The 12,746-nt window shown below is 39.6% G+C and overlaps 1 protein-coding gene across 1 annotated transcript; it reads left to right on the plus strand.

Annotated features, from left to right (window-relative positions):
- The first annotated feature begins 3 nt into the window (after positions 1–3).
- MITD1 (microtubule interacting and trafficking domain containing 1) lies at positions 4–10,588 on the plus strand. Its single transcript, XM_060118059.1, has 7 exons — positions 4–209; positions 6,285–6,386; positions 8,001–8,137; positions 8,221–8,307; positions 9,370–9,485; positions 10,236–10,296; positions 10,398–10,588. Exons 1-7 carry the CDS (start codon positions 59–61, stop codon positions 10,491–10,493), a joined length of 750 nt encoding a protein of 249 aa, XP_059974042.1. The 5' UTR covers positions 4–58; the 3' UTR covers positions 10,494–10,588.
- The last annotated feature ends 2,158 nt before the right edge of the window (positions 10,589–12,746 follow it).

Raw genomic sequence — 12,746 nt, forward strand, 5'->3', positions numbered from 1 at the left:
AGCGCTGCAGAACTGCCCGCCTAGGGGGAGGTTGGGGCGGAAGGGAGTTTCTGGCATTATGGCGGGGTCTCTCCTGGGCCAGGACTCCGGAAGCACAGCTGCAGTCACTGTGATAAAGCGGGCGTTGGAACTAGAGTCCGAGTCCCGGTACCCGCAGGCTCTGGTGTGTTACCAGGAGGGGATTGATATGCTCCTGCAGGTTCTGAAAGGTGAGCAGTGAGCCGCGGAGGGAGGACTAGAGGAAAAGGAGCTGCAATCAGCTGTGTCTGGGCGGCAGTGAAAGATTAAAACGCTTACTGTGCACAGCGAGAAAGCCTTAAAATACAGAACGTAGGGTAGTCTACAGGACAGGTGGACTGATTTCTTTGATATCTTTAGTAGATTGATGTGGTCAATAAAAGAGGGGTTACTATCCTAGAATTTTAAGAGACATAACCAAATGTAATAGATAAGCCTTGAAAGGATTTGGGTTTGAATGAGCTGTAAAAGACATTTTGGGATCAAGTTGGAAAGGTTGAATATGGATTGGGTAGCATTAAAATTAACTTTGTTAGGCAGTATGGTATTTTTCGAAATCTGTTCTTAATTTTAGAGATGTAGCCTGAAGAAGTGTTTGGGGAAGAATTGTCATGATGTCTGAATTTGATTTTACTTTAAAAGAAAGTTGAAGCAAATATGGCAAAATGCTAACAATTTTAAAATCTAGGTGGTGGGTAATAAGGGTGTTCGTTACACCCTTTTCCTTACTTTTCTCATTAAACATTTTCATTAAATTTTTTTTTTTTTTTTTTGGCCGTGACCCGCAGCATGTGGGATCTTAGTTCCGGACCAGGGGTCGAACCCGCGCTCCCTGTATGGAAGCGCGGAGTCTTAACCACTGGACCGCCAGGGAAGTCCCTTCATTAAAAGTTTAAAAACAAGATTTTTTTTTTATGAGAAATGGGTATACTGAAATTTGGTGTGAGAAATGTATAGGATTGTGAGAGGAGACAGTTAAGACTTTGTGTTACATGGTTATTCAATGTTGAGAGGTACACAGATAACCCTTAACACCCAATACAATCCCTGGCAGGTAGTAAACACCTAGTAATTATGTATTAAATTGACTTAAGACCAGCCCCTGCTCCCCAGCCCCTGGGGTTCTTAGTCTGGCCTCAGATCTCCCCTCTGTGCTTTTTAGCCTGAGTGTCTCTGATTTGTTTCAGAAGCTTTGAGATAGTAGAGGCTGCTTTTCAATGTTCAGCACTTTTCTCAGAATGGTAAAACTCTACCTTGGGCAGGGACCATATGATGATCATGATGATGATGATGACGGTGATGATGGTGATGATAATGAGAGTAACATCATTTGTAAGTGCTGAGTGCCAGGCAGTGTGCAGAGCACGTTAAAAGCATGATCTCAATTCATTCTTACAATTGCCTTATGAAGTAGGAGGTGATGTTATCCTCGTTTTACAGCATAAAAAATAAAGTTCGCTTTCCAGTTCTGCCACAATTGGTAGAGTCACAGTTGAAAGCCAAGGCTTTAAAGACTACTGACTCTCAGAAAGACAGATGGTGTACATTGTTCGACGCTGAAGCAGCAGCATCACAGGAGTTCTGCGCCTGTGTGCTCCACTGATCCTGTGGGGCTTAGAGAGACAGTGATGTGATCTTGCAGGTTAAGATGTAAATGCAAATAACTCTAACACAGGGAAGAAGTGCCAGGAGCCATATGGACAAGTGCAATGAGGATTTAAACAGTTAACAGTCATTGGGGGATGGAAAGGTGTGGGTGGTTTTTGATAGGGGTTTTGGAGGGATGAGTAGAATTTCAGAAGTTCAGCTGAAAGTGTTCCAATTCTGTCTGTACTGTTTTACCAAGTAAGTGGTTCAGTTCGCTTTGGCATAGGTCTGTGGAGAAAGAGTGAGAAGTAAAGATTAAAGGTAGACTGGGGCTTGGAGCACACTGCAGATGGCCTTGACTGCCAGGAGATTTTAACTCATTCCATTGACAAGGAGAAACCATTTAAAGTTTTTACAAAGGAGTGACGTAATTAAAGTTGCATTTCAGGGCTCGGCTCTCTTAGGAATATGCTTTTCTCCCAGATATTTGCATGACCTACTCCCGCTCCTCTTCCAGGTCTTTACACAAATATCACCTTATTTGTGAGGACATTCTCTGACCCCCAGTGTAAAATTACAACCCCCATCCCAGGACTCCCTTATCCTTCTTCCTTGCTTTATTTTATTTAATAGCACTTACCACAATCTAACATACGTGTTTTACCAATTTATTTATTTATTTACTTTAAATCCATTCATCTGTCAGTGAACACTTAGATTGCTTCTACCTTGTGACTATTGTGAATTTCCCATTGCTTATTTATTTGTTTATTTATTTGGCTGCGTTGGGTCTTTGTTACTGCGCGTGGGCTTTCTCTAGTTGCGACAAGCGGGGGCTCCTCTTTGTTACAGCGCGCGGGCTTCATTGTGGTGGCTTCTCTTGTTGTGGAGCACGGCCTCTAGGCACGTGGGCTTCAGTAGTTGTGGCACGCGGGCTCAGTAGTTGTGACTCGCGGGCTCTAGAGCGCAGGCTCGGTAGTTGTGGCGCATGGGCTTAGTTGCTCCGTGGCATGTGGGATCTTCCCGGGCCAGGGATTGAACCCGTGTCCTGTGCATGGCAGGCGGATTCTTAACCACTGTGCCACCAGGGAAGTCCTACCAATTTATTTTTATTGTTGTCTTTCCTCTCATTTGAATGATAGGGGAGGACTTAACTGCTACGTCTCCAGTGCTTAGAACAATGCCTGGCATGTGGTAAGTTCTCAGTAAATATTTCTTGAGCAAATGAGTGAATATGGCAAGAGCGTAGGAGAGACATTAACCTGAAGACTGAAGTCAAGCAGACCAATTAAGGAGCTCCTGCAGAAGTCAAGATGAGAGGTGATAAGGGCCTGAATGAACCAGGGGGGTGACACCAGTATTAGGAAAGGGAGGGGACAGTTTGGACATTGAATTACTGGCACTGGCACGTGATTAGATGTTGGAATGGGAATTGAAGATGGCTGTATGATTTCAAGCCTGGAAAACCAAGGCATGTTTGAAGAATGGGTCTATAGTATCAAACTCCGATCAAGGATGATGATTAAGAAAGGAGTACTATATTTGTAGAGGACAGGGAATATAGAGTATATTTATAGGCAGGAGCAAAGTAACAGTAGAGCTTAAGAAAAGAGATGTTAGATAAAATGTTCTAAAGGAAGCTGAGAGGGAGGTGTATGGAAAAAATTATGTAGATGATAATCATATTGACAACATTTATTGAGTATTTCCTACATGCAAGTCTCTTTCATAATTAATCATCTCCACAACGCTCTAAGGTACTGTTACTCTTTCTGTGCTACAGATGAGGTTGCAGAGAGGTTGAATAACTGGTCAAGGTCACATAGGCAAAAGTGACAAAGCAAGTTTTGAACTAGAACAGACTGACTCCAGATGCTTTGCTGTTAACCACTTTTCATACTGCCTCTTTGTAAAGAATCTGTAAAGTGCTGAATCCTGACAAAAAGTTCAAAGTTTTTGAGTTTAGAGGCACATATATCAACGTAGTGGAAGAGTATGAGTTCTCATATCACCTTAGGACAAAAAAACAGGATTCTCCACAAGAGATTTATGGATGATATATGGGTATATTAGGATTTTCTTATGCTACTGTAGTATAGGCATGAGAAAGTGGGGGTCTAAATGATATTAATTTTGGCAGTAGAAGAACTTGAAAGGGAAAGATTTCAGTAATTATATGGATATCAACAAAGTGTTGGAAACAACTTAAATGCCCCTGGGTAGGAGAGTGGTTGCATAAACCATGGTACAGCCAAACAATGGAGTACTATACTGCTGTAAAGAGGGTTGAGGAAGATCTTTGTGAAGTGATATGGAGTGATTCCCAGGATATACTGTTTAGTGAAAACTGCAAAGGACAAAGAGTAGCTATAGTATGGTAACCTGCATGTAAAGACAAAGATATAAGAAGATTTTCATGTGTCTACTCATTTGTTGAAAAGAAACACAGGAAGGATAAAACCAGAAACTAATGAAATTAATTTAATATGTGGTGGGTGGGAAAGAGGTGGATAGAAGGGAGAAATGGGAGTAGGGTAGCAGGATGAGGAGGGAGTGAATAACTTCTCTAAGTTATTCAATTGTTATACATAAGGGAGAGCGAAAGAAATAGGTAACCTGAGCATCTTTGGAAAATAGTATTTTGGCTGTATTCTGTAAAGTTAAAGACAAAGTGAGCAGTATACAAACATTGTATTATTTTAATTGGTAAATTATTTTCTCACAACGGTATGGGTTAGGAATTCTCAAACTATTTTATGTCTATACTAGGCTTGAACAAGCCAGTAAATATATTGTGGATAATAAAAGAAGTTACAGGTAAGGAAAGGAGGAAGGCTAGATTGAACCCTGTGGGATCAAAGTTATCAGCATGAATTCATGGTTTTTTAATATAGATACAGATGGACAGACATAGAAATAGAGTTGTATGTGTGTGTTAGTAAACCTCCACGTACTTTCTACCTGCATTGATGGAAAGGGTCTAGAGGTAGTGATAAGACTCCCTGAGTAGCAGTGAGCACAGTTAGTACCCAAAATATGATTTCTTGATACCATTCTCCAATAAAAGGAACCAGGGCTCCTTGGAGAAATGGTTGATTCCAGGGCTGGGGCAGGGAAAATAAAACATTTTGCTCCAAAAAGTAAGGAAGTGCTCAAAAAATGAGGGGTTATGTCAAAAGGACAAAGAGCCAACATGATGGAACTCTTAAAATTTGAGCAAGAAAATTTGAGCAAGAAAATATTGATAGTATTGGATTACAACCCATAGAATAAAAGATATATCCATGAGTCCATATTGATATAAATCAGTAGTTGAATAGGTAAGTAGATGGGAGAGCAGAGGCAGTTCTTCCTTACAGTGGAATTCCAATTAATAAATTAAAAAGGAATGATGGAAATAGAAAATCACCATTTGGCAAACACTGCAGTAAAAATTGTTGCAGGCAAAGACCATCAACGGATGCTAAAATTAGCGGATGAAGAGTGGAGAGAGACAGGATATCTTCCCACAAGATAGCGATTCCATACAAAAGAGAGAATAGTGATTTTTCCAGTGGAGAAATCTGTGAACTCCACCTTAACCAAGTGATCAAAGTCAGCGTCACCAGGAATAAGACACATCAACATCATGTACCCACTGAGAAGGGCGCAACACTTCTGTGATTTTCTTGCTAAAAAAATGCATAACCTCAGTCTGTCTAATCATGAGAAAACACAACAGCCCCAAATGAGAGACATTCTACAAAATAACTGACCACGTACTCTTCCTAAACGTCAAGATCATAAAAGGCAGAGACACACTAAAGGAACTGTTACAGATCGTAGGAGGCTAAAGAGACATAACAACTACATGGTATGTGGGATCCTGGACCAGAAAACGAATTTTCCCACTAACTTTCTTTAGGTTTGTAGATGAGCTAATAGTGTCGTGTCAATATTAAGTTACTTACTCTGATAACTGTACCATGGTTGTGTGATATGTTAATACTAGGGGCATCTGGGTGAAGGGATTCTGTGCCATTTTTGTAGCTTTTCCATAAATACATAGTTAATTCAAAATAAAATGTTTTAAAACTCAGGGTTTAAAAATGAAATTATAATGGAAAATAAAAGCAATATTAAAAGGGAGGAAGGAAGGAGCCAGGAATTGATTTGGTGACTGATTGGGGGTGGGGCTTGGCGTAAGACATTATTTGATAATGTATATTCAAAAATACCTTCCATTTTTGGGGTGGCTGGGAAAATGATTCAGCATAAACCATAAAGGGGAAGTCTGGAACAGAAGCTGGTTTTGTGGAAGAAAGATAGATAGATATTGTTTGCTCTCTTGTGATTATGCTTAGATTTCAAACTTATGGGTAATTAGGACAAAATAGTGCTCAGACTCAGTGACATGTAATAAGCCACCTTTGTTTCCTCACCAGATTTGAAGTCTCAGCAGTGAGACACGGTGTCTGAGTCCCCACTCCTAAATAAAGCTGCTTCAAATGCTTAGTGAAAAAAATGAAGGCCCTACATGATCAAGCTAAATTTGGGCCTATTATCTGTGCATTTTAGGACCAAGACAGACCATGCCAAAGGACAGGAAATCCGTGGAAAACTTGGGAAATGGGAAATACTGCTTGTACCAAATGGGAAGCCTGTTTTGAAACTTGAAAGTGTATTTTTTAAATTTGTAGGCACCAAAGATGTAACAAAGAAATGTAATCTCAGAAAAAGAATTTCTGACTACATGGATAGAGCAGAAAACATAAAGAAATACTTGGATCAAGAAAAAGAAGGTAAAGAGGCTGTTTTGGAGAGTGTGTGTATGTGCTATTGTGATAAAGCCCATTTCACCCAGTGTTTCTGGCTGTGCCCTTTGGAGCTTGCAGGTCTACTCTGCGTTTCCTTTCGTCTGCACACGAGCTGTTCTTAACCTTTTTCTTCCCTGGTCGGGGGAAGGTGGGGGTCAGATACCCTCCTGAGAATCTGAGGACAGCTCGACGTACTGCAGAACTTGGCATGCCATTTTAAGGAGTTCATAGATCCCCGTGAAGCTTATGTGTAGACTCCAGTTTCAATAATACTACAGAGGAATACTGAATATAAACCCTGTATTTTATTTGTATTTCCCTTTATAAAATGACCAAAATATTAAAGTAGCTCAAGAAACTCCCGGGACTTCTTTGAGATTTTCGTTGTGCGTCAAAACAGTTCAGGAGTTAGGTATTTCTAATGATTAGAGGTGCAGGAGGTATGGTTCCCTATTTATAATTGGTTCTCCACTCATGAGGATCCAGTTTACAAACATATAGAAACAAATGGCCATTGCCACCTGAAGGGCACAGCTGCTGCTTTCTACAGTCAGTGGAACTACTGCCCTCAAAAAACCCAGTGCCCCCGGCCCTCAGCTGCTCTTTACTCCAGCCCTCTCCCCACCTCTTCCTGGTATTCTGTACTAGCGCACACCCTGACTACCCCCATTGAGGTCCTCTGTTGAGTGGGAATAAAATTGTTTCCTTCACCCCAAATTGAATCTACAATGCAATTTCCCTCTAAAACTTTGATGAAATATAGTACCATCAGCATTGTGGTTTGAATACTGTGGGTTAAATTAACCTGTGTGGCTAGCTTGGCTTGAAAACCGATGCACAGTTGGTAACGTTCTATCTTTGGAAATATTAGGAACAGAATCCAAACTACTGGTTTTCAAACAAGGTTTAAAAGTGCAACCACCATATAAATTAGGAACTACCATTAAGGGTCATATTTTTAAAAAAACCGTAAAGGTCTTCGATAACTTATTCAATAATTAGCCATTTTGAATAAACAAAAACAATGGAACTACCCTGCTGACGCTGTCGCATTCTAGGCTTTGGCTTGGGTTATTAAGAAGTACTATAAATTTCTGCTTAACGCAGTCTCTACAAGTTCTAAGAAAGACTCCTAGACTCCATATTATATTGCATTTATATATTTAATACTTCAGCTATTCAGTTGCAAGACATAAAAAGACTTAAATCTGAAGAGAAGGACCAGATGGCCACTGAATCATAGCTTGTGGTTCTACTCATGGTGGCAGGAATATTAGATATCTTTATACATATGGTTCCCTCTTGAATAAACTGCCTGGTCTATAGGATTTAGTTCAAGAACCTGTTTCAAATCTCTGGACTTTCCCACTTGCCCGGCCTCCATGAAGGCAAAAAATCCCACATGGAATTTACGTTTGCGTGTGTAGCATCTTGCAATGTGCTTGGCATGGAGCAGGCATTCGAAAATGTTGCTGACTGCATGAGTTAAAAAAAAATTAACTTGTATCTGATGCTGATTTATTACTGGATATAAATATAGTATGTATAAAAAGAAAGGAAGTAGTCCCTGATTTTATTATTGAAGCTTGTGTTTTGTAGCTGGAAAATATCACAAGCAAATTAAAATAGAAGAGAACGCAACAGGTTTCAGTTATGAGTCACTTTTTCAAGAATACCTGAATGAAACAGTTACGGAAGTTTGGATAGAAGATCCTTACATTAGACACACTCATCAGGTAGGTGAAATGTACTCCCGTACGATGAAACGTTATTGTTTTAAATGTACAAGTTAGTAATAACGCCTCCTAATGTCTTTCAGCTGTATAACTTCCTTCGATTTTGTGAGATGCTGGTTAAGAGAACATGTAAGATAAAAACTATTCATCTCCTCACCTCTCTGGATGAAGTAGGTATCTGAAGGCATTTACTGTCTCTTAACGTCATGAACTTTACTCAGTTGCAGGGTGTAGTTCGAGGCAAACCTGGACATCATGCTTCAGCTAGAGCTGTTTCACTGGGAATGAACTTATTCTCTAACAACCAGCATAAAACACCTTGGGAAAAATGCTGTTGATTTCAGTATGTCATATCTTGTATTTGGCCACTTTGCTAAACTCTCTTGTTCAAGTAGTTTCTCAGTTTCTTGGATATTCTATGAGGCAATCACACTGTCTGCATTATTGACAATTTCTGTCATCTTGATTTTGATTTAAATAGGAATGCTTCTAAAGAATTCATATTTCTAGGATTAATTTGAGAAGAAGGAAGCCCCATCTGAGTAACGAAACAGCACCATTAAAATACATTTTATTTATTCTTTAATTGAATATAGGTTTATTCACTTTCACTTCCTTTTACAGAAAAACTAAAGATATCTGGGTTTATTAGTAAACGAGTCCTGTGCCATGCTGAAGAATTTACTATGAAAAAGCATGCATCTCTAGAAATTATAAAAAATATTTACACAGGGCTTCCCTGGTGGCGCAGTGGTTGAGAGTCCGCCTGCCGATGCAGGGGATGCGGGTTCGTGCCCCGGTCCGGGAAGATCCCACATGCCGTGGAGCGGCTGGGCCCATGAGCCATGGTCACTGAGCCTGCGCATCCGGAGCCTGTGTTCCGCAGCGGGAGAGGCCACAACAGTGAGAAGCCCGCGTACCGCAAAAAAAAAAAAAAAAAAAAAAAAATTTGCAGATTTGCCAAGCCACAGAATGCTAATGTAATAAAATACATTTTAGGAGATAGGACAGAGTTGTGTTATGTTCACGTTAGAGAAAAAAACAATTATTTTGATAAAAACAGTTGCTCTTAAACTACTTCATCTTCTTCGGTTGCTTGTTTGCAATAATGGACAATGAAACTAGTATAGAATCTTTTCATTTTAATTTACCTATGATACACATTGCATAGTTTAGGAATAATTTAAAATATTAATAACTGAGGCAAAAAGTTGTATTTTTCCTATTAACAGGGCAGTGGGAAAGAACAGCAAAGTAGTGGCCTGGAAGAAATAAGAGAGTCACTCAGGAATCATGGAGTGCAGTTGGAATTAGAATACTCTTCTTTGATACACGACCGGGAAATTAGGTTAGTGTATAGTAATATTTTAATTTTTATGCAGTTGAAAAATACTTATTTTTATTTCTCATAATAAGTTATATATAATTACATACAATATTCAATTTAAATATTAAAGATTTAAATAAAGCTCCATTTTCATATCTTTTCACTTTTGAAGGAAAAAAAAATCTGGCTGATTTTGTCCTGTATGTGAGTTTCCTATTTCCTAATGGAATAAAATTTCATGTTCTGTGTCATGTGAGAAGAGGAAGTACTTTTCTGTCATTCAGCTATACACAGTGTTATGGCATTGGGATAATTTCCTTTTCCAGTGATACTAACATTGACTTAATGTGGTTCTACTTCTCATGGTCTTTTAAATATTCTAGGAGGCATGACAGGACGTCGTGTCATGCCTGCCAGGGCTCCCCCTGCTTATGTCCCCCACCTCTAGGCAGGGGGACCCCTGAAACATCACCCCAGTCTGCCTGAGTACACTTGGAAGCCACTTCTTAGCAGAACTGGGAAGCTTTATCAGCAAGGTGACATTCAGGAGGAAGGTTTAATTGAATTGTGAAACTCTTTATCAGCTAATGGACGTTTTGTTTCACTGTAGACACAGCCCATGGGTAAACCCAGGTTTGGTTCAACTCTTGCCACTGGAGGAAGTGATTTTATTTGTTAGGGGGAAATTTAGCTGACACTTAATACATTATAGCTTTGGTCATTGTCTGACTTAAATGTCTGGAGTGTAATACTATATACTAATTTCAATAGGTTCAACAATGGATGGATGATTAAGATCGGAAGGGGACTTGATTATTTTAAGAAACCACAGGTAGGATATAGTCTTATGAGCGACTGTGTAGCACTCTTTTTATTTTAACAAAATGGCTTTGGTCCTTTTTGTTAAAAAAATTTCTTTTCTTCTCTTCTTAGAGTCGTTTTTCCCTTGGATATTGTGATTTTGATTTAAGACCATGTCATGAAACGACAGTGGACATTTTTCATAATAAGCACACACAAAAAATATGATGGGTAGTAGCCTAATTTACATTATATATTTCTATTTTAAATGAATATTCGATTTTTTTTTTTACTTTGGACAGATCATTCCTATAATGTATGAATTTAACAATAAACTTTTACATTCCTACTAATTTATGGATTCATTGTTCAGTTGTGTGACCAATCCTAAGTATTTTTATAAATATATTACTCAGTAGAGTTATAGTGTTTCAAGTCATATGGTTAATTTAAACATTTTACCAGATTTTCTCTATTTGCCTGTTGGAGAGTGAATCAACACGTAATGAGCACCTATTAAGAAGATGAATTGGATGCTTTAATCTTGTCCCTGAGAATGTAGAGTCCAGGAAGAAAAATCATGAATTACAGTACTCTTAAGAGACAGATGGGCTTGTGGGTCTAACAACCAGAAAAAAATAACCACCGATAATTTCGTTACAATTGTGTCTTTAGCAGACATTTACATATATATATATATATATATATATAGGCACATAATAGATAATAAAGGTCTTTCAAATTAGTGGGAAACGAGTAGACTAGCCAATAAAAGTTTGCAAAAGGTAACATTAGATCTCTACCTTATGCCACATAGAGAAATTATTCTAAATGGGTTAAAGAGCTAATGAAATGAAATATCCAAACACTTTTTTTTAACTCCACTGAATGTACTAAGCATAACACAAAACCCAGGAATTATCAAGGAAAGTAAAGAGCAAATGATCATATAAATATTTAAAACTTGAATAAAGGGAACCATAAAAAAGTTAAAAACATATGAGATCAAATTTACAACATACAGGAAAAGGGTTAATAGTCCTAACATATAAGGAATATTGCCACATTTTCAGCAAGTTTGACCTGACCAAGGATTTGGTCCTTTGAGCAATCTCTCTCTACTGGCTTGTTCCTGTGGTACATACATTCCCATCCAGATACACCCTGTTTCTTTGTTCTTCATGAACAAATTTCTTGGAGTTCTCTATCCAGTTTTTTCCCCTTTCCTCACCACCTATTCACACTTCAATTCACTTCTATCCGGCTACCCAGTCACTCCACTGAAATTGCTCTTATCAAGGTCAGCAGTGACCTCCATACCACCATATCCAATGGACACTTTTAAACCCTCGTGTTACTTGTTTCAGGAGTATTAGACCCAGCTGGCCACTCCTTTTTTTTTTTTTGGTAATTTTTTTTATCATTGTGTTCTGAATTCACAGCATTTTAAAATTTATTTGTATTTCATTTTATTTATTTTTGGCTGCATTGGGTCTTCGCTGCTGCACACGGGCTTTCTCTAGTTACGGCGAGTGGGGGTTACTCTTCGTTGCAGCGAGCAGGCTTCTCTTGTTGCGGAGCACAGGCTCTAGGTGCGCGGGCTTCAGTAGTTGTGGCTCGCGGGCTCTAGAGCACAGGCTCAGTAGTTGTGGCGCACGGGCTTAGGTGCTCCACAGCATGTGGAATCTTCCTGGACCAGGGCTCGAACCCAAGTCCCCTGCATTGGCAGGTGGATTCGTAACCACTGCACCACCAGTGAAGTCCCTGGCCGCTCCCTTCTTGAATCTCAACTTCCATGTAACACACTTTGCTTCTCCTCCACCCTACCTTTTAAATATTGGAGTTCTCCTAAACTAGGTGCTAGGTAGTAACCTTTTTTTCAGTAGGAACTTGTATGGGGAGGTCTTCCCCTATAAGAATTACACTTATGGGGGAAAAAAAATTAATAAATAAGTAAAAAAGAATTACACTTGTGGCCTGATAATTAGATGTTAATGTGGCTGCAGCTTTAGGAACTTGACCTAGTTGTGTGTACCTTCCATGTTGGCTGGGGGAGGAAGCACTATCAGGTGTGAGGAGATGGACAGGGCAGGATCTGCCAGGCCAGGACTCCCACCTTCTCCCCTTTTTCAAAGATGTGTGTCCTGTTCCAGGTGTAGTACCTGGATGGGTCTGGTTTGCAGCAGAACATCAGCATCCCAGTGGAGAATGAGTCATTCCTCCTCAAACAGGGATGCAAAGTAACTCACCCATCTTGGTGGGATGTCCCTTTACAAATCCCACTGCAAACTCCCTTCCCAGGTGTGATGGGGCTTGGTGTTCTCAGCAGCATAGCTCGTAGATCCACAGTGAGAGGGAAATGGCTGTCTCCTGCAATTTCCATACCTTAATGTGGGTATCGTGTGTCTGAGCAAGGGTCTCCCATCTGGCCTGTGGGGCAGCAGGCCCTACTGGTTGATCACTCAAGTATCTTAAAGCCTG

The sequence above is a fragment of the Mesoplodon densirostris genome, chromosome 14 (genome assembly GCF_025265405.1).
Source record: "Mesoplodon densirostris isolate mMesDen1 chromosome 14, mMesDen1 primary haplotype, whole genome shotgun sequence".
In the NCBI taxonomy this organism is placed as follows: Eukaryota; Metazoa; Chordata; class Mammalia; order Artiodactyla; family Ziphiidae; genus Mesoplodon; species Mesoplodon densirostris.